This window comes from Lepidochelys olivacea (assembly GCF_965140295.1).
Source record: "Lepidochelys olivacea isolate rLepOli2 genome assembly, chromosome: 1".
In the NCBI taxonomy this organism is placed as follows: domain Eukaryota; kingdom Metazoa; phylum Chordata; order Testudines; family Cheloniidae; genus Lepidochelys; species Lepidochelys olivacea.
Genome location: NC_140411.1, coordinates 308,378,098 through 308,405,531, shown reverse-complemented (window position 1 = coordinate 308,405,531; position 27,434 = coordinate 308,378,098). Strand labels below are relative to the sequence as shown.

Here is a 27,434-nt window from a genome sequence, read left to right as displayed (position 1 = left end):
CCACCTCCCTAGGTAATGCATTCCAGTGTTTCACCACCCTCGTAGTGAAAAAGTTTTTCCTAATATCCAACCTAAACCTCCTCCACTGCAACTTGAGACCATTACTCCTTGTTCTGACAATCTGCTACCACTGAGAACAGTCTAGATCCATCCTCTTTGGAATCCCCTTTCAGGTAGTTGAAAGCAGCTATCAAATCCCCCCTCATTCTTCTCTTCCGCAGACTAAACAATCCCAGTTCTCTCAGCCTCTCCTCATTAGTCATGTGTTCCAGTCCCCTAATCATTTTTGTTGCCCTCCGCTGGACTCTTTCCAATTTTTCCACATCCTTCTGGTAGTGTGGGGCCCAAAACTGGACACAGTACTCCAGATGAGGCCTCACCAATGTCGAATAAAGGGGAACGATCACGTCCCTCGATCTGCTGGCAATGCCCCTACTTATACAGCCCAAAATGCCATTGGCCTTCTTGGCAACAAGGGCACACTGCTGACTCATATCCAGCTTCTCGTCCACTGTAACCCCTAGGTTCTTTTCTGCAGAACTGCTGCCTAGCCATTCGGACCCCAGTCTGTAACGGTGCACTGGATTCTTCCGTCCTAAGTGCAGGACTCTGCATTTGTCCTTGCTGAACCTCATCAGATTTCTTTTGGCCCAATCCTCCAATTTGTCTAGGTCCCTCTGTATCTTATCCCTACCCTCTAGCGTATCTACCACTCCTCCTAGTTTAGTGGCATCTGCAAACTTGCAATCCACACCATCCTCCAGATCATTTATGAAGATATTGAACAAAACCGACCCCAGGACCGACCCTTGGGGCACTCCACTTGATACCGGCTGCCAACTAGACTTGGAGCCATTGATCACTACCCGTTGAGCCCGACTATCTAGCCAACTTTCTACCCACCTTATAGTGCATTCATCCAGCCCATACTTCTTTAACTTGCTGGCAAGAATACTGTGGGAGACCATGTCAAAAGCTTTGCTAAAGTCAAGGAACAACACGTCCACTGCTTTCCCTTCATCCACAGAGCCAGTTATCTCATCATAGAAGGCAATTAGATTAGTCAGGCATGACTTGCTCTTGGTGAATCCATGCTGACTGTTCCTGATCACTTTCCTCTCCTCTAAGTGCTTCAGAATTGATTCCTTGAGGACCTGCTCCATGATTTTTCCAGGGACTGAGGTGAGGCTGACTGGCCTATAGTTCCCCGAATCCTCCTTCTTCCCTTTTTTAAAGATAGGCACTACATTAGCCTTTTCCCAGTCACCTGGGACCTCCCCTGATCGCCATGAGTTTTCAGAGATAATGGCCAATGGCTCTGCAATCACATCCGCCAACTCCTTTAGCACTCTCGGATGCAACGTATCCGGCCCCATGGACTTGTGCTCATCCAGCTTTTCTAAATAGTCTTGAACCACTTCTTTCTCCACAGAGGGCTGGTCACCTCCTCCCCATGCTGTGCTGCCCAGTGCAGGGAGCTGACCTTGTTCGTGAAGACAGAGGCAAAAAAAGCATTGAGTACATTAGCTTTTTCCACATCCTCTGTCACTAGGTTGCTTCCCTCATTCAGTAAGGGGCCCACACTTTCCTTGACTTTCTTCTTGTTGCTAACATACCTGAAGAAACCCTTCTTGTTACTCTTAACATCTCTTGCTAGCTGCAACTCCAGGTGTGATTTGGCCTTCCTGATTTCACTCCTGCATGCCCGAGCAATATTTTTATACTCTTCCCTGGTCATTTGTCCAATCTTCCTCTTCTTGTAAGCTTCTTTATTGTATTTAAGATCAGCAAGGATTTCACTGTTAAGCCAAGCTGGTCGCCTGCTATATTTACTATTCTTTCTACACATCGGGATGGTTTGTCCCTGTAACCTCAATAAGGATTCTTTAAAATACAGCCAGCTGTCCTGGACTCCTTTCCCGCTCATGTTATTCTCCCCCCTGGGGATCCTGCCCATCAGTTCCCGCAGGGAGTCAAAGTCTGCTTTTCTGAAGTCCAGTGTCTGTATTCTGCTGCTCTCCTTTCTTCCCTGTGTCAGAATCCTGAACTCGACCATCTCATGGTCACTGCCTCCCAGGTTCCCATCCACTTTTGCTTCCCCTACTAATTCTTCCTGGTTTGTGAGCAGCAGGTGAAGAAGAGCTCTACCCCTAGTTGGTTCCTCCAGCACTTGCACCAGGAACTTGTCCCCTACATTTCCCAAAAACTTCCTGGATTGTCTGTGCACTGCTGTATTGCTCTCCCAGCAGATATCAGGCTGATTGAAGTCTCCCATGAGAACTAGGGCCTGCGATCTAGTAACTTCCGTGAGTTGCCGGAAGAAAGATGTATCTTACAATAATTTTAAAACAGTTTTATGCGGCTACAGTTCTGTTAAGGGACTATGGTATAAATAAGGATCACTCTGCATATCTAAGTTTCTGCTAGAACAGTGATGATTAATATTTATTTGTGACTCAGTAGCATTCAAAGGTCCTAATCAGTATTAGGCCCTCATTATGCTGACTACTGTCAAACATAACAGAAAAGACAGAACCTGCCCCAAGACTCTTACAATCTAAATATGTGTTTTGAGTTGAATAGAAAGTAACCCATATGCAACTAGTGCTATTGCTATAGTACTGGTTTATTTTTCAAATGTATATAATCATTTAGCACACTAGATGGCATGCTGTGTAGCAAAGAGTGCTACTGGGGAGGGAAAGAACACTTTGGTGAGATTATTCATTCAGGACAACCTGCCAAGAATGCTCAGAGGATGTATAAAAGTGCCAAGCAAGCTTCTTTCCCATAGTGACATTTGGATGAAACTAACAAATGCCAATAAGAAGTATTGCTCACGCTGCTGTCTGGATAAAATAACAGTATGTCAAGAAGATCTATCCCTTACCAAGACATTTGGAGATAAACATCTCTCACACAGGCTTACTGAATACCCTGATGTCTGATCAAGTATGATGGGTAGACTTATCACTGACAATGAAGAGTGGAGACAAGAGGCAAATACTACCTGAACTCAGAACCTATCTAAGCTACTGAAACAACCAGCTCACGGGACTCAATTATAACACTGATGTCCCCAGACATGCTTAGACAGCTAGATACTGTCCATACCAGGTATTTTAATCATGTTGAAGCAGGTCAGGGAGCAAGTGTGTTGATAGGGATACTGTCAAGTACTGTTGTTTAGTCCCTGAATGAACTTAACAGTAATACTGATAGACATTTTTGGCCATGTGATATTTTTTCCATACTAGCAAAAGAAACTAAACTGCCTTGGCCATTTTTGACATATAGATCAACCAGAAAACATTTACAGCATAGTGTTAAAATGGAGCCGTGTTTCAAATAGGTTGTGGTCAAAATTTGCAAGAGAATTAATGTTTAGAGAAAAGCATTGCATCCGCTTTTGTGGTGAATGTCACCCCAATACAAAGTATAAAGTTGCACTTTGATTCCACAGGCAAAATTCATGCTGATGCAATGAGCACACACAAGGCCTTAAGTACCATGTAAGCCTCATATTAAGAGTAAAATTTGTTTCACCTGCATAAAAAACAATAAATTGGGCTTTACAATATGTGAAAGAATGCCACAGAGAGGTTAAAACCAGGGCTCAAGTCTGCCAATGTAGCTCTTCTTTCCTGTGTGTGTGTTACTCTAACCTGTGGGCTAGAAAGGTGACTGCAACTTTTCTGCACCTCCTGTAAGCATAGATCCTGTGGTCCCTCGCTTGCCAGCCACCAACCTCTAATTCTCCCTGGCCTATGTTTGTCCAAGAAAGTGACTCATTCTGCAGGTACATAGGCTTCAATTCTCCACTAAATCTGAGTACCATGACAGTAGATCCCTGATCCTCAGTCACCAAGCCCTTTAGAAGTTAGAGTGGCAGATGGACTAACTTTTGCCAGAGGCAGAAGCTCTGTAATGGAGCTTACACCAGCAGAGTATAAAGTGTAGTGCAGTGCAGCTCCATGTCCCAACCTGCCCCCTCAATAGCCCCTTATGCAAGGGCTGGGATGACAACTGGTGGACTGGAGAAGCCAGCCCATAGTGCGTAGAGGAAGTCCTGGGTAGTTGCTTTACCAGTGCTTCATCCAGATACAGTTCCAGCAGAGACTTGCACTGGCCCTCACCCAAGGTGAACTTCATAACCCTGTGCAGAGGCCCCCTTCATTTAAGCTGTACTTAAACCCTGCATTAGCATCTTAAGTGATGAATAAACTGCTGTGCCCTGAAGTGAATCTCACCTTTGATGAAAGGCTGCCAATCTAAAAATTGCACTTTTCTAAGAAAACATTTATCTCCTATTGTAACAACACAAGACATTGGATAAAAATAGCATGCTCTATTTTTCACTTTGTGTATTCGATAGCACTCGCTATGTAATCAGTTTTACTGTTTCCTTCTGTAGAGTCAGCTAGTTAGACAATGTCCCCTGTTGTTTGCTTGAGTTGTTCACACAGCAACAGACAACAGAAAAACAATTTTTAAAATACAAAAATGTCATTGTCAAACTAAAAAATTGGCAGAGGGACTCAAGAGAGGTGTAATACCTGATATGACTTCTAAGTAGTTTTCTAAATTGGTTAAATTTCAAATTGATAATGTCCCTTTAACGCTGGGCTTAACTGGCCAGTAGAGACTTGTGCAGGCTGTCTGCACTGAGGTAATATTTCCCCCCTTGGGAAAAGCCATGAAGTGAAATATAAATAAAATGTATCTTTGTAAATTCAGGACTGGGTAAGATGTGCAACTGGATCTGGGAGGCAGTGCCACATCTCAGAAATCTCAAGCAATTTGTCCCTACAGTAGAGAGACAAGCGGTCAATCAAATGTCTTTTTATATATTGTTGGGAGGCCACATGTGAATCATTTCCAGATTTGTTGTGACAGAACTGGAGCAGCTCTGTAATAATTTATGCATACTGTATGTTGTCCTGGTTATTGAGATGTTTACTTTATGAACATATAGGTTTACTTTAATGAGGAGATAAGCAGGTAGGGAAACAATGGCTCAAGAGAAACCACCCATTGGTAAGGGTTAGTAAGAGATAATTCCTGAACTATTAGCTCTGGAGATCCTATCTCCTGGCTCTGCCCGATTTACAGAAGTGGTTTGTAAAAGCGGCAAAGAGTCCTGTGGCACCTTATAGACCAACAGATGTATTGGAGCATAAGCTTTCGCCTTGGGAACCAGAAGATCAAAAGGACTCTTGTAGTTCAAAAAGAAACATCTCTCAAGGGATGGAGCAGGTGCTGTTCAGGGGAACGAGACTGACACACGGACATCACTAGCGTGTCTGAAGAAATCAGGCCTGCCTTGATTGCCATCAGGGGATGATACGCCTTTAGATAAAACAGACGTTTGTGTACTTTGTTTTAAAATCCTCTCTCTTAGGCCCTGTCTACACCAGCAAGTTTGTGCGCAGTAAAGCAGCTTTGAGTGCTGTAACTCCCAAGGGGTACATACTGCCAAGCTACTTAGTGCATAGAAATTGCGCACATGCAGCGCTCCAAAAAAACCACCCTGACGAGAGGCGTAGAGCTTTCTGCACCAGGGCTATAGCCCTGTGATGCCTTGTAGACACCGTGGGGATTACAGCGCTGCGATTGGCCTCCGGGAGGTGTCCCACAAGGCCTGTTTTCACCTCTCTGGCCATCGGTTTGAACTCTACTGCCCTGCCCCCAGGCGACCGTCAGCCCCACCCCATACATTCCTTTGCAAATTTGAAAGTCCCCTTCCTGTTTGCTCAGTGATGCGTGAAGTGGTCTCAGCGCATCTTTCCAGGTGGCCATGCCTGCTCCACACACCAGGCGATCCCCCGCTTGGAGCAATGCCGAGCTGCTGGACCTCACTGGCATTCGGGGAGAGGAGGCAGTGCAGTCACAGCTGTGCACCAGATGTCAGAATTATGATACTTGCGGACAGATTTCTAGATGCATGACAGAAAGGGGCCATGACCAGGACACATTACAGTGCAGGGTCAAAGTGAAGGAGCTGCAAAATGCCTACCACAAGGCAAGGGAGGCAAACTGCTGCTCCAGCGCTGCGCCCACGAGCTACCGGTTCTACAAAGAGCTGGACACAATACTTGGTGGCGATCCCACCTCCACTGCGAAGGATCCTGTGGATACTTCGTTGGCTTGTGTGCCAGTCGAGAGTGGACCTAGCCAGGAGGAGGTAATCTTGGACAAAGAGGGGGAGGGGGACCCAGAGGCAGAGATGCATGCAGTCAGGAGCTCTTTTCTACCCCGGAGGAGGCTAGCCAGTCACAGCAGTTGGATCTTGGCGAAGCGCAAACAGGAGAGGAGGCCCCTGGTAAGTGGACCTGATTTTGGGAATTGCTGAAGCAAGTTGTTGGGGGCAAGAGGGTTGTAGAAAGCAGGCTTGTCACAGTGGAACAGTGAGGAGAGGGACTGAAAGGAGAACGCGGCACACCAGAAAGAGTCCACAGAGCGGCTCTTAAGGGTTATGGAGAGCCAAGCAGACACGCTCCAGGCGATACTAGCTCTTCAAACAGAGCAGCTCCGCACCCGCCCTCCCCTGCAGCCGCTGTCACAAAACTCTTTCCCATGCGCCCCCCCCCCCACACCGCCAACACACTGTTATCAACCTACTGGCCCCACTCTCTACCCACAGCATTCCACTCCTTCCTCCTCACAGTCCAGCAATGTGGACTCCCATTACCCACTGCACTCAACACCCATCCCTCTGCAGTTTTGCCCTGAAGTACAGCACCTCCTGCATCATACTCCAAAGGAGAAGGTTGGATATGATCCTCGGACATACACAAATCTGTAGCTGTCCCAGGACCCCTCCTCCTCTTGAGACCTTCCCTTTCCCAATCCCCATCCCTGCTGATGATTTTTTTTCATTTGACTCTCTCCTCTGGTTGCTATCTTTCAATAAAAAAATTGTGTTTGAAAGCAATCGTTATTCTATTAAGGGAAAGCAAAAAGAGCACTGCAAAGCAACATGAAATTATGTTAAGGCCCCTTCTTGCATCATGTGCACCAATCACCTCCTAGCATAGCAAGAAATATTAGTGGCTTTCAGCTTCAAATTGCTGCCTCCAAGCATCCCTGATCCTTATGGCCCTGCGCTGTGCCCCTCTAATAGCCCTGGTCTCTGGCTCTTCAAACTCAGCCTCCAGGCGCTGAGCCTCTGCGGTCCAGCCCTGAGTGAAGCTTTCATCCTTCCCTTCACAAATATTATGGCACGTACAGCACTCGGCTATAAGCACAGGAATTTTGTCATCGACCGTGTCCAGCTTCCCATACGGGTATCGCCAGCGGGCTTTTAAATGGCCAAATGCACACCCCACAGTCATACTGCACTTGCTCAGCCTGTTGCTGAACCACTCCTTGCTGCTGTCAAGTTGCCCCATATATGGCTTCATGAGCCGTGCCATTAAGGGGTAGGTGGGGTCTCTCAGGATCACAATGGGTATTTCAACTTCCCCCTACGGTGATCTTCTGCTCAGGGAAGAAAGTCCCTGCTTGCAGCTTCTTGAACAGGCCAGTGTTACGAAAGATGTGTGCGTCATGCACCTTTCTGGACGAGCCTGCGTTAATGTCTGTGAAACACCCACGGTGATCCACAAGCGCCTGGAGAACCATTGAGAAATACACCTTGCGATTAATGTACTCGGTGGCTAGATGGTCTGGTGCCAGAATTGGAATGTGCATGCCATCGATCGCCCCTCTGCAGTTAGGGAAGCCCATTTGTTCAAAGCCAAGGTCACGGTCTTTCGGAGCAGGATGTGATTAATGGCCCTGCACGTTTCCATCAACACGACTCCAATGGTCAACCAGATTGGAATGGGAAAGTCAGCAACCGATTGGAAGCAGTCTGGAGCAGCCAGCTTCCACAGTGCAATTCCCACACACTTCTCCAGTGACAGGGCAGCTCTCAGTCTCGTGTCCTTGCGCCGCAGGGCTGGGGCGAGCTCATCACACAGTCCCATGAATGTGGCTTTCCTCATGCGAAAGTCCTGCAGCCACTGCTCGTCATCCCAGATACGCATCACGATGTGATTCCCACCACTCAGTGCTGGTTTCCCAAGCCCAAAAGCGGCATTCCACTGTGGTCAGCACCTCCATGAATGCCACAAACAATCTTGTGTCATAGCTACTACACATGGCGAGATCAACGTTGCATTCCTCTTGACTTTATAGTTTAAGGAATAACTCCACTGCCACTCGTGATGTGTTGGTCAGTGCGAGCAGCATATTGATCAACAGCTTGGGATCCATTCCTGCAGCCCGAAAGAGGCGGGGTAGGGTGCGCAGTACACAAACCATTGAAAGATGGCGCCAAATGCGGACAAAGCACAGGGATTGCTGGGATGCAAGGCAATGCATCACGGGGCATTGAGACAGGACCCAGGATGCCCTGCAACCCCTTCTGCCTTCCCACAAGTCTTAGTGACAAAAGAGAAAGATGTGCTCTGTGGGATAGCTGCCCAGAGTGCACTGCTCCGAATAGTACCACAAGTGCAGCAAGTGTGAACATGCTATTGCCAGGCAGCTGTCAGTGTGAACACACAACAGTAGCTTCCCTTCGGCGCTCTCTGAGCGGCGTTGTAACTGATGGCGCTATAACTTTGCAAGTGTAGATGTGCCCTTAGTTTAAATGCTTTGTTCACACTGTTGAAACAAACAGTACTTTGGTTTAAGCACACTGGTAGCTCTATGCACCAGTGATCACAAAGTCCCAAAGGGAAGAATAGCAGGTCTACAAACTCAGTTGGACTTACTTGGTAATCATGGTTGATACACAAAGTACTGTAGCTCAGGGCCAGGACAGAGGTGCAACAAGCCCCATAACCAGTACCCTGGTTACTGGGCAGGGAAGGTGGCTGTACCATATGCACTATAATGTTTACACTTTTATTGACTTGGAGGCCTTGTATTATCTTTCTTCTTTTTTCTGTTAACAGCCGTACTGCTCCAGTTTCAATTATATTTGCTTGAGACTGGCACTATTTGAAATGCATCCACATTTTCAGAAGGTTATGAATTTTGTATGCAAAATGCCTCCCTTTTTCTTTAAATGCAAGGAACCTGACTGAGCATTACAACTTTGACAAACATTCTGGCCATATACACAACTGCACATGTAGAGAAAACAATTGCAATAACACCCCTTCTCTCTGCCACGCTGATGGTCAATTCTGTTTATTATAGTTAATGAATGCATGGGCTGTAAAGCTAAAATTGCATTTGGAGTAGACTTCATACACTGGAACAATTATTAGTGTCTATTATGCCACATTACAAAGAAGGGGAGCCTAATGAGGTAATGAAAGTACAGTAAACTTGCAACAATGATCAATTATATATGCACTAGGAGAAAGCTGTGTAATGATTTGTAATTAGATGAAATCTGATTGCTTTGTAGTATAATCAAAGATTATGCAATACAAGAGCTGCACTATTTGCATATGCATATAGATTTGGCAATATTTTTATGCTATGCTCTTGAGATTTTAAATATTAAAGCTCTAAAGTAGCTTAAAATCCAAAGGGCATTAATTAACCAATTCTGATTTATTTTAAAAATAGCTATTTAAAATTGTATGTTTGCGTCAAAAGGAGAAACGTTTGCCTGCTGAAGCTTTTTTTGGGGGGGGAGGGGGCTTCCAGCAGGAGCATTTTAAGGCTCTGTCCACACTAATATTTGCAAATCTTGTTTAAAACCTGTTCGAAACACAACTGCAACCAAGTGCTTTTTGGAACAGCTGGCATTCACACTTAGGACAATTACAGACCATGTCAGAACCAGATAGATGGATAACACAGACTACCACTTTTGCCAACAAAGTTGTTTGCAATATTGTTGTGCGTTAGTGAATAGGTACTCTGTTCTGTTAACATGGTTTAATGTTGAGGCCCCACATCTCCAAGTTTCTGAACAGATGATCATGGTTCTGACTGAACACTGTTGAGTAGGGATACCCAATGCCTACCACACATCAACAATGTGGATCCACCAAACTATGTTGAACAGAACTATGCTTGACAACTGTTTTTAAACACAATTCTAGCTATGATATTGTAGGGTACACTGGGTCTAAACAACTAGGATGATGAAGGGCTCAATTGTGGCATTAAGCCACAGCCCACAATAATAATAGTAATATTGAGGCATGGCATCCCAGCAGGAGTTGCTGGACACATTGTGTCTTCGGCAGGTATAATACCTTCAGAAGCTGCACCATACTTGGAAATCCCTGACACTCCTGGGGAGGGAGTCAGGACCATGGCATCACCTTCAAGATAGTCTATGGCTAAAATAGGTGCTAAACTAGAGAAGCCTTGGATTTAGGGAACTTGTGTTGTCAGTGTGCCCGGCTCCTTGTGTATCCTCCCTCCCCTTACACATCTGCTAAAACTGGGCACAATTAAAAGCTTAGGGCTCAATTCTACAATGTGCTATCTCTGATCCAACACTTAAGAATGTGACTAATCCCACTGACATCAACAGAATTACTCATGTGCTTAAAGTTATTTAAGGGTTTTGCTGGATTGGATTCAGAGTGCTCAGTACCATGCAGGCTTGAGCCCTTAGTTTGGAAGGGCAAATAATTTGGAAGAATACGAGATCTGACAGAGGTACATAAAACACCAAGTAGTCATTTTTACCTTATGCCTTAATACTAGAACAAGACAGCCCTCAAAGAAAGAAGATATTTGTAATGTGTAATTAACTTTAGGAGCTCACTACTACTGGATATAATTGTGACAACTAGTTTAGTGAGGAGGCGTGGGAGGTTGAGGGGGGAAGAGGGTGTTAAATGACCATAGTTACAATCAGGGTCCAGACTCCCCAAACGGAGAATAAAAGGTTTTAACCCCCAAAATAAGAAATTAAACCAACTGATTGCACACTATATTATTATACAATTAAATATATCAAATAAGGTCTTTTATGAAAGCTTGTAATGTTCTAAACTTACTAATCATGGTGAGATATGTATACAGGCTGTGGTTATGAAATTTCTGTATTTGTATATTTAGAAAACTGTGCTTATAACCTGTGGTGCAGCTTCAGTTCCACCTCTCAGCAGGGAGGTGAGCAGTCAAGGAGGAAAGCTCCCACGGCAGCACTTTGAAGTGCGACTCTGGTTGCGCACAAGCACTGGGAGAAAGGTCTGGTAATCCACCTCCACGAGGGGATTATCTCCGAGCTCTGGGAGCACAGCTCCCAGCGCTTGGAGCCTGTCCACACTAGCACTTTAAAGCACTCAGATGTGCTGCACTCAGGGGGGTGATTTTTCATATCCCTGAGCCAGCAAGTTAGAGTGCTATAAAATCATAGAATCATAGAATATCAGGGTTGGAAGGGACCTCAGGAGGTCATCTCGTCCAACCCCCTGCTCAAAGCAGGACCGATCCCTGACTAAATCATCCCAGCCAGGGCTTTGTCAAGCCTGACCTGAAAAACTTCTAGGGAAGGAGATTCCACCACCTTCCTAGGTAATGCATTCCAGTGTTTCACCACCCTCATAGTGAAAAGGTTTTTCCTAATATCCAACCTAAATCTCCCCCACTGCAACTTGAGACCATTACTCCTTGTTCTGACATCTGATACCACTGAGAACAGTCTAGATCCATCCTTTTTGGAACCCCCTTTCCGGTAGTTGAAAGCAGCTATCAAATCCCCCCTCATTCTTCTCTTCTGAAGACTAAACATCCCCAGTTCCCTCAGCCTCTCCTCATAAGTCACGTGTTCCAGTCCCCTAATCATTTTTGTTGCCCTCTGCTGGACTCTTTCCAATTTTTCCACATCCTTCTGGTAGTGTGGGGCCCAAAACTGGACACAGTACTCCAGATGAGGCCTCACCAATGTCAAATAAAGGGGAACGATCACGTCCCTCGATCTGCTGGCAATGCCCCTACTTATACAGCCCAAAATGCCATGGGCCTTCTTGGCAACAAGGGCACATTGTTGACTCATATCCAGCTTCTCGTCCACTGTAACCCCTAAGTCCTTTTCTGCAGAACTGCTGCCGAGCCATTCGGTCCCTAGTCTGTAATGGTGCATTGGATTCTTCCGTCCTAAGTGCAGGACTCTGCACTTGTCCTTGTTGAACCTCATCAGATTTCTTTTGGCCCAATCCTCCAATTTGTCTAGGTCCCTCTGTATCCCTACCTTCCAGCGTATCTACCACTCCTCCCAGTTTAGTGTCATCTGCAAACTTGCTGAGAGTGCAATCTACACCATCCTCCAGATCATTTATGAAGATATTGAACAAAACCAGCCCCAGGACCGACCCCTGGGGCAATCCACTTGATACCGGCTGCCAACTAGACATGGAGCCATTGATCACTACCCGTTGAGCCCGACAATCTAGCCAGCTTTCTATCCACCTTATAGTCCATTCATCCAGCCCATACTTCTTTAACTTGTTGGCAAGAATACTGTGGGAGACCATGTCAAAAGCTTTGCTAAAGTCAAGGAACAACACGTCCACTGCTTTCCCTTCATCCACAGAGCCAGTTATCTCGTCATAGAAGGCAATTAGATTAGTCAGGCATGACTTGCTGTCAAGGTTCCTCCCCCACTCTGAACTCTAGGGTACAGATGTGGGGACCTGCATGAAAAACCTCCTAAGCTTATCTTTACCAGCTTAGGTCAAAACTTCCCCAAGGTACAAAATATTCCACCCTTTGTCCTTGGATTGGCCGCTACCACCACCAAACAAATACTGGTTACTGGGGAAGAGCTTTTTGGAAACGTCTTTCCCCACAAAATACTTCTCAAAACCTTGCACCCCACTTCCTGGACAAGGTTTGGTAAAAAAGCCTCACCAATTTGCCTAGGTGACTACAGACCCAGACCCTTGGATCTTAAGAACAATGAACAATCCTCCCAACACTTGCACCCCCCCTTTCCTGGGAAATGTTGGATAGAAAGCCTCACCAATTTGCATAGGTGACCACAGACCCAAACCCTTGGATCTGAGAACAATGAAAAAGCATTCAGTTTTCTTACAAGAAGTCTTTTAATAGAAATAGAAGTAAATAGAAGTAAAGAAATCACCTCTGTAAAATCAGGATGGTAGATACCTTACAGGGTAATTAGACTCAAAACACAGAGAATCCCTCTAGGCAAAACCTTAAGTTACAAAAAAGATACACAGACAGAAATAGTTATTCTATTCAGCACAATTCTTTTCTCAGCCATTTAAAGAAATCATAATCTAACACATACCTAGCTAGATTACTTACTAAAACTTCTAAGACTCCATTCCTGGTCTATCCCCGACAAAGACAGACTATAGACAGACACACAGACCCTTTGTTTCTCTCCCTCCACCCAGCTTTTGAAAGTATCTTGTCTCCTCATTGGTCATTTTGGTCAGGTGCCAGCGAGGTTACCTTTAGCTTCTTAACCCTTTACAGGTGAGAGGAGCTTTCCCCTGGCCAGGAAGGATTTCCAAGGGGTTTACCCTTCCCTTTATATTTATGACACTTGCCCTTGGTGAATCCATGCTGACTGTTCCTGATCACTTTCCTCTCCTCTAAGTGCTTCAGAATTGATTCCTTGAGGACCTGCTCCATGATTTTTCCAGGGACTGAGGTGAGGCTGACTGGCCTGTAGTTCCCAGGATCCTCCTTCTTCCCTTTTTTAAAGATGGGCACTACATTAGCCTTTTCCCAGTCACCTGGGACCTCCCCTGATCGCCATGAGTTTTCAGAGATAATGGCCAATGGCTTTGCAATCACATCCGCCAACTCCTTTAGCACTCTCGGATGCAACGTATCCGGCCCCATGGACTTGTGCTCGTCCAGCTTTTCTAAATAGTCCCGAACCACTTCTTTCTCCACAGAAGGCTGGTCACCTCCTCCCCATGCTGTGCTCCCCAGTGCAGTAGTCTGGGAGCTGACCTTATTCGTGAAGATAGAGGCAAAAAAAGCATTGAGTACATTAGCTTTTTCCACATCCTCTGTCACTAGGTTGCTTCCCTCATTCAGTAAGGGGCCCACACTTTCCTTGACTTTCTTCTTGTTGCTAACATACCTGAAGAAACCCTTCTTGTTACTCTTAACATCTCTTGCTAGCTGCAACTCCAGGTGTGATTTGGCCTTCCTGATTTCACTCCTGCATGCCCGAGCAATATTTTTATAGTCATCCCTGGTCATTTGTCCAATCTTCCACTTCTTGTAAGCTTCTTTTTTGTATTTAAGATCAGCAAGGATTTCACTGTTAAGCTAAGCCAGTCGCCTGCCATATTTACTATTCTTTCTACACATCAGGATGGTTTGTCCCTATAACCTTAATAAGGATTCTTTAAAATACAGCCAGCTGTCCTGGACTCCTTTCCCCCTCATGTTATTCTCCCAGGGGATCTTGCCCATGATTCCTATGATTCTATTCTATTATTCTAATTGTGGAAGAGCTTGGTGACAGAATGGCCTGATGTGGTGAATCGCTGGAGTTTAACCACACAAACTGGGTATCATCCCACAAATAATATTTGGGTTCAGTGTGAAAACAGTAATTCATTGCCCTCAGCCAGTGCAACACTGGGAGGCAGCTTTCAGAGCCAGACAGCCTAAAATACAATGCCACCCAATGTAATTTTCCCCACTACTATTTCCTCTACTTCAGTGGATTTTACACCTGAGTGGTTTTCTTTTACATAATAAAAGCAGGCTACCCCCCAGACTGTAGTCAGAATGAGACAGGGTATGTGGTGTAGAGTCCATAGTTTGGGGAGGAAAACACCTGCAGGGCTTGGCTTTGAACTGTGCCATGTGGAGAACTGAGGGTAGAAGCACAAGGATGGAAGAGGTGACCAGGATGGGGAATGTTTCAGTGTTCATCCTTATACAGATGAGCACTCCACTACCTAGGAGGAAGGAGGCTTAAGAGAAGGACAGTGTAGCATCCCCTGTGCTACCTCTTACTCAGAAGTATCTGTTTGAAGAATCTGAGTGTAGTGAGAATAGAATCAACTTGTTAATTTTACATAAATAAAATGTAAATATGTATGTAGATAAATATTCGATGACTTCATAATTTTTTTGCAATATGTAATTCATACTTAGGCCCCTCCCTCCCGTTAGCCTTAGGCCCCTCATAGCCTTAATCAGGCCCTGCAGGTAAATATACCCAAGCTGGAAATTACACCTCCAGCTCCAGTGTAATCATGTTCTAAACAGTGTCATTATTGGGGTTCCTCAGGTCCCGAGTGTTTCATTCACATAGCATGAAGCTGAATGCAAGTTAAGTTGAGCAAGGAGAACCTTACTAAACCCTGTAGACTGCTATGTCACATGGCTGAGTTGCTTGCAGCCTATCTACCTATGTTCTCGGTTCTACTAGTGCCTTGTCAATAACAGTCCCTCCAGAGAAACACTGGCCCTCGACTCTAGTACAACTCATCATGATACATCTCCCTATTTTATAGGGCTGTCAATTAATCACAGTTAATGTCTGCAATTCACTGAAAACAAGATTAACGCTTTTAAAAAACAGCTTTAATCACATACTTCTGAGCAGGGAGGGAGGCATTGGCTGCAGAGGGACCTGACAGTGTCTGGTCAGGTGCAGTAACCCAATCCGCCTTTGGAGGGCGGAAAGAAAAGAGGAAGCATCTCCCATCCCAGCTCCGGCGGAGAGGTAGGGATCCTAACCCCTCCATGCCCCATTTCCCCCAGCTGGCCTCTCATTCCCAGGATAGATTCCCCCCTCCCCCATACCTTGCCCCATTGCCCCTGGCTGGCCACTCACTCTGGGGACTGACTCCTCATGCTGTGCCCCACTGTCTTGGTACAGATATTATGACAACACTAGTCAAAAATAAATGTAATCCTGTTAGAATGGAAGGGCAGGCCACCAATGAATACATTTTTCCAGTTGGATAGTCCAAATAAAATGGGATGTGCTACAAGCAAAGTAAGTCTTAGAAATTGAGAAATGGGTGATTTTTTCTGAACTTTCCCTAAAAATTCATAATAAATAATAATAGAAACAACATTTATGCGTTACATCCTAGAGTCCTGCCCGTTCCAGGCCTAGGCCCACACAGTCCTTAACTAAAGTAGAAAAGAAATGTAAACAAAACTAAACCTTCAGCCTGGTTAGGTTCAGTTAACAGCCACCTCAGGACAGGCATGCCTTCGCTACCCATGACTGTCCTCCTGTCCTGTCTAATCATAGGCTTCTGTGTCTTGATCAGCCCCACAACCCAGAGGCTAGCACACTCCTCCCCTCACTTGAGGGTTAGCACAAGCTACAGCTCCGGGGGGGGTGGGGGGGGGGGAACGACACACATCTTATTCCAGCCCACACACCTCTAGCATCCTGTCTACTCTGCTTCTCAGCCTTCTTTGATGCTACTTCCTAGAGCAAGAGAATGAACCTTCTCTATCTCCTTTCTTCTAGATCTCCCCTCCCTCCAACTGGCCTCCCCCAGCTCTTTAGGGTAACAAGCCCTGCCCTTCCCCAGCTGGGCTTTATTTTTAATTAGGCTAGCCCAGCCTCCAAGTACAAGCAGGCAGATTAATTGGCCCCTCAGGCCCATATTAACCATTTCCCAGCATGTGGGGAGTGAACTCCATCACAGCTTCATTTCACTCACCACTGAAATGCAGCTATGTCTTAGGATAAAACCAAGCAACAGGTTCATGGTCCTGGAGCATAATGCAATAATTTTAGGAAGAAATGAAGACTGAGGGAGAATTGTGGTAATAATATTATATAAGTGCTAAGTATTATTACTATTGTCAAATTTTCAAAATACTATATAAATATTAATTAGGGACTTTTACAAAAACTGTCAAGGGATCATTAATTATAAAGTGTCACATACTACCTGAAAGTGGCTCCTCTAGTCATGCAGTGGCCCCTCATACCATGTTGAAACACTTCTTCATTACTAATTTAGCAGTGCCACCTGCTATATTATCTACCCTCCCTGCAGTATGTAGGGGTTTGGAGATCTCCCAGTCAACTACTTTACCAAATCAACTGACTTTCAATGAGACTCGAGCACCCTAAGTCACTTCTGAAAATGAAACATAGGCTGTTACCTATTGACAAATTTGCTTTGCAAGTCATAATTGCCATAATGTTCTTGTTATAGAACAATGTTCTACCTGGTGGGTTTGAGAACCATCAAGACCCTGTATGTTCCCAGAAACCATTCCACATATCTGACTTTTAGCTAGAATCAGATGGTTTACATTGTTTCATATGCAGTTGTCAAATAATTTATACAGGCCGTCCAAGAATGACTTGGAAAACTTTTGGGGCAGTGAGGTGGCTAGATCTGCAGACTGGCACTCTAACTATTTACTGTTAAAGCAATGGAAGAGGTAAGTGATTTTTTTGCTATTTATAGTGGCATCTAGGAGGCCAAAGCAAAATTAGGTTATACTAACTGTGTATTTGTACAGAAGAGACAATCCTTGCCCCAAAGAGCTTACAATATAAATATACAAGAGACAAAAGGTGGGTGGGGCATTATTATCCTCATTTTACAGGTGGGGAATTGAGGCACAGAGATTAAGTGACTTGCCCAAGGCCAGAAAAGAAGGCTGTGGGAGGGCTGGAAATTGAACTTAAGTCTCTGGCATCCCTGTACAGTGCTTGAACTAAAAGAACATACTAAGCAAAGCAGGCAAGTAGACAGCTCAATGTATGTAAATGAGGTCTTACATGGTTTTAACGGGTAGTGTACATAGGGAGAACTAATTTGAAATTACAGTAGATGCAGATAGCCTTTAACAAAGTAACCCCATACAGAAAATGTCTGGGGCCACTGTGAATAGGTCGATAATCATGTGTGATCAAGTAGCTGTAGTCAGGGGTGAATGGTAAAGTAGGTTGTACAATGGCAAAAAACACGGAGATAAAACCTAACAGAAAGCATTAGGCCAGCTCCATATAAATCACCTGACCGTGTGCAGGAGAACGGCGGAGGGATACCGGGGTATCCAAGGTCTATCGGCGGAAGGGGAAGAGGACATGAGGCGCTACCGACCGAGGAGGGCAGAGGTGACAGCGACAGGACGTGCTGCTGGCGGCCGGCCCTGGGGCTGGCCTCAGGCCCTGGGGCTGGCCTCAGGCCGCGGGGCGGAGGTCGGGGCGGACCGCAATGAGAACAAGTAGGCAGGGCCGAGCAGCAAAGAGTCTTTCGCGTTTGCGCGTCGAGCCACCCCCACCAGCAACCGCCGTGTCCTACGCATGCGCGTTCGGGATTGGGACGCCGTTGCCGTGGCTGCTGCCGCCGCTGAATGAACCCCAGCCCCTAGGGGTCCCCCGCCCCACCGTGAGGGGGCGCGGCCCTTCAGCCCCCGCCGTTCTCAGCCGGACGCTCCCCGCAGTGAGCGCCCGGGCCCGGAGCCGCCTGAGCGCGCAGCTAATCCGGGCTTGGCCGCGGCGGCGGGCGGAAAGTTCCTGACCCTGCGGGGCCCGGACGCCCCTGAGGCCGGGGCCTGTGATGGGCGGGCGGAATCCCCGCGGTCCTGCCCCCTGCCGCCGCCGCCGCGACCCCTGAGCTGGGGGAGCCGGCCCGCCGGAGGATGAAGAAGATCTTCAGCTTCGGGAAGAAGAAGAAGGGGCAGTCGCCGTCTAGCCGCGCCTCGCTGCCCGGTGTCCCCGGCGGCGGCGGCTACGAGCTGCGGGAGAAGGAGCTGGGCAAATTGCACCGAGCGGCCGCCGGCGGGGACCTGGGCAGGCTCCAGCAGCTGCTGAAGAAAAACGACATCAACCAGCTGGATAAAGAGAACAGGTAACGGGGGCGGGCGGGGCGCAGCGCTGTGGCCCTCCCCATCCCAGCCACGGCCGGGCAGCGCGACTCGGAGCAGCCCCTTCACCTCCCTGTTGCCGGGGATCGCCACGTGGGGCCAGAGACCCTCCTTCCCTAGCTCCCGAGAAGCAGCACTTACATAGGCACCAAGTGTTACTGTTGTTTTATTGTAAACCCAACCGTCAGCGGCTCCAGACCAGTGGGTCTCCACCCGCGGGCAGCTTGTGGCCCAATCAGCATACAGCGGTGGCCCATGTGACATCCTGAAGGATGCCGCAGGTAGTATATACAGTGTGTGGATGTGGCCCACATAACCGATAGACAGCTGCATATGGGGTCCATAGTGGTAAACAGGTTGAGAAACGAAAGGAATACTTGTGGCACCTTAGAGACTAACCAATTTATTAGAGCATAAGCTTTCGTGAGCTACAGCTCACTTCCTCAGATGCATATCGTGGAAACTGCAGCAGGCTTTATATATACACAGAATATGAAACAATACCTCCTCCCACCCCACTGTCCTGCTGGTAATAGCTTATCTAAAAAGAAAAGGAGTACTTGTGGCACCTTAGAGACTAACCAATTTCCTGCACAAATAGCCCAACTTGATTGTCATGCACATTGTGTAAAAGAGTTGTCACTTTGGATGGGCTATCACCACCAGGAGAGTGAATTTGTGTGGGGGGGTGGAGGGTGAGAAAACCTGGATTTGTGCTGGAAATGACCCACCTGATGATCACTTTAGATAAGCTATTACCAGCAGGACAGTGGGGTGGGAGGAGGTATTGTTTCATATTCTCTGTGTATATATAAAGCCTGATGCAGTTTCCACGATATGCATCTGAGGAAGTGAGCTGTAGCTCACGAAAGCTTATGCTCTAATAAATTGGTTAGTCTCTAAGGTGCCACAAGTACTCCTTTTCTTTTTGCGAATACAGACTAACACGGCTGTTACTCTGAAGGTTGAGAAATGCTGTACCCTAATGATGCTGTAGCCTTCCTGTGCAGTATGGGCATGGGTCAGTTGCAATTTAAATTACTGTAAATGGTGGATTCTCTCTCTCTCTCTCTCTGTAACTTTTGAAGTCTTTAAACCATGAGTTAAGGACTTCAGTAACTCGGCCAGAGGTGAGGGAGTTAATTATAGAAGTTGGGGGGTGAGGTTCTGCGACTGAAAAGGAGATCAGACATTAGATGATCACACTGGTCCCTTCTGACCTTAAAATTTATGAGTCTTATGGCTAGGGTGACCACATGTCCCACTTTTAAAGTCACATATTTAAGCTCTCCTGCAAGTGTCCTGACTTTTTCTTAAAAATGGGCAAATTGTCCCGTATTTTCTGTCCACCCCCAACCCCCATCGTTACTGACGGTTCCTGCTGCTGGCTCAATCTCTACTTGCCAGCCACCTGCCCACCAGCAGTGTGTGGGGTCCAGTGGCTGATGATGGGGGTGGGTGTGCGAGGCTGGTGGCGGGGCAAAGCTGCAGCGTAAGGCTGACCACTTCCCCTGGTGGTCCATCAGCATAGCTCCCACTGGGTGCCTGCTCTTGGCCAGCAGGGCCCCAACCCCCGTCCTGTTTCCATCCAGCACTGGCTGCGAGCTGCAGTGGCTGGTGCATGAGGGCAGGCGCCAGGCATCAGCTAGTTAAGTGTAGCCCACACATCTGCTCCTTATGTGCTCCCCCTCTTGCTGTCCTCTCCTTGCTTTGCCCCTTCAGCCCCTCCAACCCTGCTGCTCCTTCATATCTCTCTCCACCACCACCACCCGCCGCTGGTGAGCTTGGCTCACCAGGCTCCTGGCTAGCAGGCTCCGTCTGGGCTGGCACCCCAGGAAAGCCCAAGACCCTCCGGCCCGGGGCGCTGGCCAGGAAGAGCCAAGCACAGCGCTAGCGCAGGGAAGCCTCTCCGCCCCTCAGCTAAGCGCTATGCCCCCTCCCCCCCCGCCACTCCAGATATTTCCAGTGTGTTTGCACTCCGACCTTGCAAGCTCCACAGCAGACCCCCGAGCAGGGTCTTAGCATCCTCTTCACACACACCCCCACCCAGGGTCCTGCCGCCAGGGAACACAGGGATGCTCTGTCCCCTGGGCACCCTCCCCTGCTGAGCCACCTCTCTGGCTGGGTTTGCTGAAGCCCCTGCAGTCAGGTTCCCTGGGCCCTAGTGCACAATGCATACTCGGGGCTTAACCCCTTCCTGCCCACGCCATAGTGAGGGGAGAGGAGGTGGTTGTGTTGTGTTGGTGGCCAACAGAAGCCTGGAAGTGTTAGCTGTCGACACTGTGCAGTCAGGAAGGGACAAGCTGCTTCCAGACACAAGGATGGGGAGGAAGAGATGAGCTCTGCAAAGACAGGGGCCGGGTAATCCCTTCCCAGTCCCCTGCTGCTGAAAGCAGCTCCTGTCCCATCTGTCCCTCACAGTGCTGGAAGGCTGCTACTGGCCACATTCTGATATGAACCCTGGCAAAAATCTGGGCAGGGGGGTGGTATGTGACCCTGCATGCTGTCCCCATGTGTTGCCTTGAGAAGAGACGGTGCCAGGTGAGGCGGGTCTGTCCGGGGGGGGGCCCAGCCAAGCCAAGCATGGAGGGCGGAGAGCGCCGGGCAGGGAGGGTTGGGTCAGGTCAGTCGGTCACCACCCCGTGTGAGAGAGGTGTATGGGAGTGTGTGTATGTCACCTCTCCCTGTGTGAACCCTAAAGCCTTAAAGATAAGAAGGTAAATAAAAATAATCTAACTACTCAGTATTTCTTTGTAAAACAGGCTTAGTCAACTTGATGCTAATTTGAAGTTAGTTCTGATTGATTACCATTGAGCTTACTTGAATATGAATAATTTTACCAGGTGTTCTGTATTCAGCATAGGGAAATATGGTCACCCTACTTATGGCAAAGCTATTTTCCCCCTTGAAACAGAAGTTGGGGAGCCAGAATGGCTCTGTAATATACCTTAAATGTTACCAAATGTAGACACACTTTTAGATGGTTTCATGCTTTTGAAAACTGCCAGTTGCTTGCAGAGCTGTAACAAAGCATTTTAGCTCCTGTGGTGAGCAAGCATATTTGTGCCCCCTAGATGCGACCTGTGGGGGGCATGTAGGGTCACATTCTCTCTCCCCCCCCCGCAATTTCTGCCTTCCGTTTAGCACAGAGGTTTTCAAACTGTGGGGTACGCTTCCATGGAGGGATGCACCCCATAGTTCGAAAACTGTTGCCTCCCTGCCAGGAGCCAGGGTGTAATGTCAAAAACCACTACTGACAGATTTTGCTACAAGAAGCAGTTACTGACACCTCTGAATGGTCTTTTCCTGCCTTGTCATAATTTGCTACCTCTCACCTTTGAAATTCTCTTTGCTACCTCTCATCTTTGAAATTTGAGCCAGGGTTAGCAAATTCTGACAGATGGGGTCACCTGTCACAGTTCGCTACTTCTCAACTTATCCATCCTCTGGTCCAGGAGTAGCAAATTGTAACAGAGCATCAACCATGCATCACAATTTGCTAACCTGGGCTCCGGCCAATGCAGCTGGGCCCAATCTTGCAAGTGGCTGGGGGCTGATGCTACTGGGCCCAATCCTGCACGCCACCACATTTTTGTACCCTTGCTGGCTCTGCACCATCGGTGGCTGCTCTGCTCACCCCGCCATAGCTACAGCCATGGTTGCTTGGTACAAATTATTTTAAGACTGTTCTTTACCTTTTGCATCCATTCAAACTCCTGTCCTGACCCTCCATTGGATGCTTATTCTCTCCTCTGTCTTGGAAGAAGTTTGAATGGAAGGAAAATTGTAAGGCCACCTGTGGTGCTAACATCTCCAGTAATCAGGAAGGTAGCTTTCTTATAGTACCCTGGCAAGCGCAATTAATGGAGCCATGAGGCACATTGTCTGCCTTTAGTTTTTGGAGTAGAAGTACCATTGATAATCCATTGAACTAGGTATATTAAGACTTAAAAGATGCAGAAAGTTGAAGTGATTGGCTTGTTTAGTACTAAAAGAAAATAATCTACAATGTTTCAAATGCAAAAGATTCAAGGCGCATATGTGCAGTGTAGACAAAAGGAGAATTACAGGCTGAAATAAATTAAATATATTTTATTTATTGACACACTGCAATGTTGACTGGGTTTTCTGTTTGGTGAAATTGTGGTAAGGTAATGAAAATAACTATACCCTCTAAGGATGGTAATTAGCCAATTGTGGTTTATGTTTTGGAACAAGTGATCAACTGATATTGGAATTTTTGGATTCACACAACAATTCATATGAGAGGTAATGCTTTTGAATGATATTTCTTGCAATCAGGAACAGAAGAGAAGTTTAAATTATGCAGCCACTAACTTTCAAACAGGAAGTACAAATTGCAAAAATGATTTTGTTGTCCCATTCTGAGAAAATCTATGCTCAATATTTCAAGCATCACGTGAGGCCTTCAGCCATGCTATTCTCATTAGAATCAATGAGAGTTGAGGCCGGGGATAAAATGTTTTACAGTATTCTGAATGTAGGGGGGTTTATGTAATATTTTGGTAGATTTTTATAAACGAATACATTAAGTTACACATCCTTGAATATTCATACTACATATTTAGTTTTGGCCTTCTTTTCAAGAAAAATGTTTTGTTTTGTTACATGGGTCAACTATTATGAAAATTACTTTGCCAGTTAGGCCCTGATCCTGCAAGAAGTTCTGCCTTAGAGAGGACTCTTCTTATAGCAGGATTCAATGTTAGGACTATTAGAGTTGAGATTGGCACAAAGACAGGACACTTTTTTTGTGTTTTTTGCTTTGTTTTTTAGTGATTAAAAATTAAAGGTGATAATTTCCTTATCTTATTCTGCCAATCAGAAGTTTTATAAACCCACTCCAGTGAGCATAGGCTTACATTTGCTGCAGTAGCTAGAAAATGTAATATATATTTTATCTTTACAAAATTCAGAACTGTCTTGACATTTTGGTACAAAAGCCGATATCCTAACACTTTGGACAGTTTCGGCATTTTAATTATAAAGAAAAATTGCAGGTTTAGTTGTTATAGACTAAGATTCCAATCCTGCAATCTGTTCTGCATTGGCAGAACTCTGCTTTGCACTGGGGTCCCATTGAAGCACCCTATTTGGGCACAGGAGTCCACCTGTATGGTCCAGTTGCAGGATCAGCATCTAATAAGTGTAATCTTTCAAGGATATTTTAAATAGTTATTATTAGTTTCAGATTCTTAGTATTGTAATGTTTTAAAGTACAGAAATGTTTTCCATTGGTAATATGGTTTCATTTAAAGCTTATTTTTACAAAATCTAAAATTTGGGCCAAATTTAAATTGACATTATTCCTGTAACATAAACATCAAACTTTTATTTGGTTGTTGTTAATCTGATGTATCATCTTATTTTTAGGACACCTTTGCATCTTGCCTGTGCTAATGGACATTCAGATGTTGTTACTTACTTAGTGGACAACAAGTGCAAACTAAATCTGTGTGACAATGATAACAGATCCCCGTTGATGAAGGTATGCACAGTATTTAATGCAGTTATGTAAGATGTACTAATATTATTTTTCCATTTAACTACAAATTCTGTATTATGGAATGTATAAAGTTACGTTACTGTCAGTGGGTATTTAATATAGTATATAAACAAAATGTTAATGCAGTTTTTTATTTATTAATTTCATTAAGTTGTGGCAATTCTAATAAGATGGAATTTAACTTGCAGAATTTATTCTCTCTTTTTCTGTTATATTCACAGGCAGTACAATGCCAGCAGGAAAAATGTGCAACTATGCTGCTAGAGCATGGTGCAGACCCTAATCTTGTGGATGTTAACAGCAGCACTGCCCTTCACCTGGCTGCCCAGACTGCTAATATATCTCTAGCAGTACTATTGCTTGAGTACAATGCTCATATTGAAGCACAGAATAAGGTAACTGCTTATTTTTAGAAAAAGAGAACAAGAAAAATTGTAGATTTCAACTTCTAATTTAATGTGTGTTTTCTAAAAAAGAACAACGCTCATTTTTGTCTTAAAACAGTATTTTTAAATTTCCTTTTAAAATCTGTTTTAATCAGAATCTTGGTATATAAATCATCATCGGTAAAGCAGCACTTTTGGGGTGGGGGTGGCTAGCCAAATGTTCCCCCCAGGCCTCCTGCGGAGCCAGAACTTTGGGGACATGGCCTCAGCAGTCTCTGTGATCCCTCCCAGGAGTACTGTGTGGCCTGGAGCCCCACACATAATTTTCCTGAAGCCGTTGAAGAGGCTGAAGTTGGTTCCTTATTCCTGGTTACATTTTCCAAGTTTCTTATTTGTGCTACCAGCTCCTTATGTGGCTCCCAGTTCTTTATTTCCAAGGCCAAAATTACTTAGAAATATATCAATATTAGATTAAATTTTTAGAAATGTCATCAAATTAATGAGATTCTGATAAATTAAATTCCTATTTACTTGTTTATTAATCAAGGAGCTAGGATTTGAGTGGCTGTACATGATGAAATAAGTTTCAGGTCACCCCAAGTGATACATCTCTCTGACTGTCAGACAGTTCTGAAGGATTTGGGACATGCCACTTGCTGACCTGAAACTTTGTTCGTGTGCAATTTGCTGCTAAATTCATGCTTCCACCCCGCTTCCATATTGTACAGAGGACTTGAATAAGGAACTGGGTTTTGACAGACAGTATCTGACAAAATGCGTTTTGCTCGCCCCAAGTGAAGCATCCCTGTGATTGTCAGACTGTTTTTGAAGGATCTGTGACATGCCACTCCCTGACCTGAAGCTTTTATTCTTTTTTGCAATATGCTACTTAATATCCCATCCGTATCCCACTTCCATATTGTAAATGGTGCTTGAATAAGGAGCTGGATTTTAACTGGCTGTATGAGATAAAATAAGTCTCTGGTCACCCCAAATGACTTGTCTATAAGGGTTATACACTTCTGAAGTAATAGGGGCTGTCTATGGCAAAATAATGTCTTGGGTCATCAAAATGACATGTTCCAGAGATTGTTACTTTGTTAGGAAGAGATAAGGATATGTCACTTTTAGAGGTGAACCTTTATTTCTGGTCTGACAAGTATATTATCCCAATTTTTATTTTGTGTTTTCTTTCTTAGTTAACATGTAATATGCGTGTGGAAAAACAACAAAAAGCAATATTCAATCAATTTGTTGCAAATCCAACTGTAATGTTTTCACAGAAATTATATGATAGTTACAAGTGAAAATGCTGGTAGGAACTTAGGTTTATTGTGAGATAAATTAAAAATAGGAAAAATGGCTAAATTTATTTAATTTTTTTTTTTAATTTTAGAGGGTTTTTTTGATCTTTACACAACAAAACTAATATGAAAACCCTGCATGGGCACAGTTGGCTCCCAGATAATTGTGTTTATTAACTATATGCCTAGATTAATGCATACTACTGTCTTGAGTGGTTTCTAAAATATAGAAAACAGTGAACACCACTAGAATGCTCACAAACTACTTCAAGGAATAATACTTTATTGCTGAATACTACAATTAGTTGAACCAGCTAGTATCTTTAGTGTTGCTGTAAGACTCAGGCAGCAGCTATGTGACTTGGTACACTTCACTAGAATTTGGAGAATTCTACCTGTGGCTCGAATATCTCCACCCCTTCCCTTTTAATTCTAAAATTCCCTGAGGTTGAGCAAGTTTGTGGGAACATACAAAATTATTCTCGGTGTTGTATGTTATCGCAACAATCTGTGATAACACCTTTCTTTAATGAACTTTACTGTTTACACAAATAATGTTGATGACTTCTGTTGAATTAATCAATATTTGAAACTTTTCAGAGTAACAGCCATGTTAGTCTGTATTCGCAAAAAGAAAAGGAGTACTTGTGGCACCTTAGAGACTACCCAATTTATTTGAGCATAAGCTTTCGTGAGCTACAGTTCATGCTCAAATAAATTGGTTAGTCTCTAAGGTGCCACAAGTACTCCTTTTCTTTTTGCGAATATTTGAAACATTATTTTAAATATTAATGCTATATGCAAGTTACCTTGTATAGTTCTACAGAGAGGGCAGATGAAGGTTTTTCTTCTGGACTAGGGGCATTTCATTTTTGTCTAAATAATCAGCGATTGGTATTTGAAAAGATGTAGATCACTACTTTGAGATATATCCTCCAAAATGCATCGTGTTTTCTTTCAGCTTACTTGCTATCATACTCAGAAATCTCTGAAGAAAGTAGGCAAGGGTTAAATTTTTAAATCTTTCTTGTGATCAGATTTACCTGCAAGTGTAATTAGTAAGATGCATGTTTCACCATTAATGAAATGACATACTCAATTAATGTAATCAATTGCACTTGTTCGCTTTAATTCTGAAATTGTGAAATAAGTAAATAATTTGCTATATATTGTAATACAATATTTTAATTGAACAATTGTTGCTGCTGTTAGTGCTGATCAGTGGTGGCACCTGTACTTAAGCATTCCTAAGGATTTGTGTGATAAGACACTGATTTACACAGATGGGAAGTTTCTGCATGAATTTCTGCATAATTTGGTGCTCTCTGCTCTCCATAAGGAAGGTCTTATGGTCTGTAATCCTGACACAGCCAACTACTACACCAAACATCCACATGGAGTGGGAAACTCTGAAAAAAGATATGTGTGCAGAAGGTTTAGTAACAGGGT

The 27,434-nt window shown here is 45.0% G+C and overlaps 1 protein-coding gene across 2 annotated transcripts in view; it reads left to right on the top strand.

Annotated features, from left to right (window-relative positions):
- Positions 1-17,987: 17,987 nt before the first annotated feature.
- ANKRD26 (ankyrin repeat domain containing 26) overlaps positions 17,988-27,434 on the top strand; it is a 188,923-nt gene continuing 179,476 nt past the window's right edge. For both annotated transcript variants that reach the window (XM_084616689.1, XM_084616690.1), the window contains exons 1-3: positions 17,988-18,752; positions 24,163-24,277; positions 24,517-24,690. In XM_084616689.1, coding sequence (XP_084472815.1) covers positions 18,544-18,752; positions 24,163-24,277; positions 24,517-24,690 — 498 coding nt within the window. In that variant the 5' untranslated portion in view covers positions 17,988-18,543. The remainder of the gene's footprint in view (positions 18,753-24,162; positions 24,278-24,516; positions 24,691-27,434) is intronic.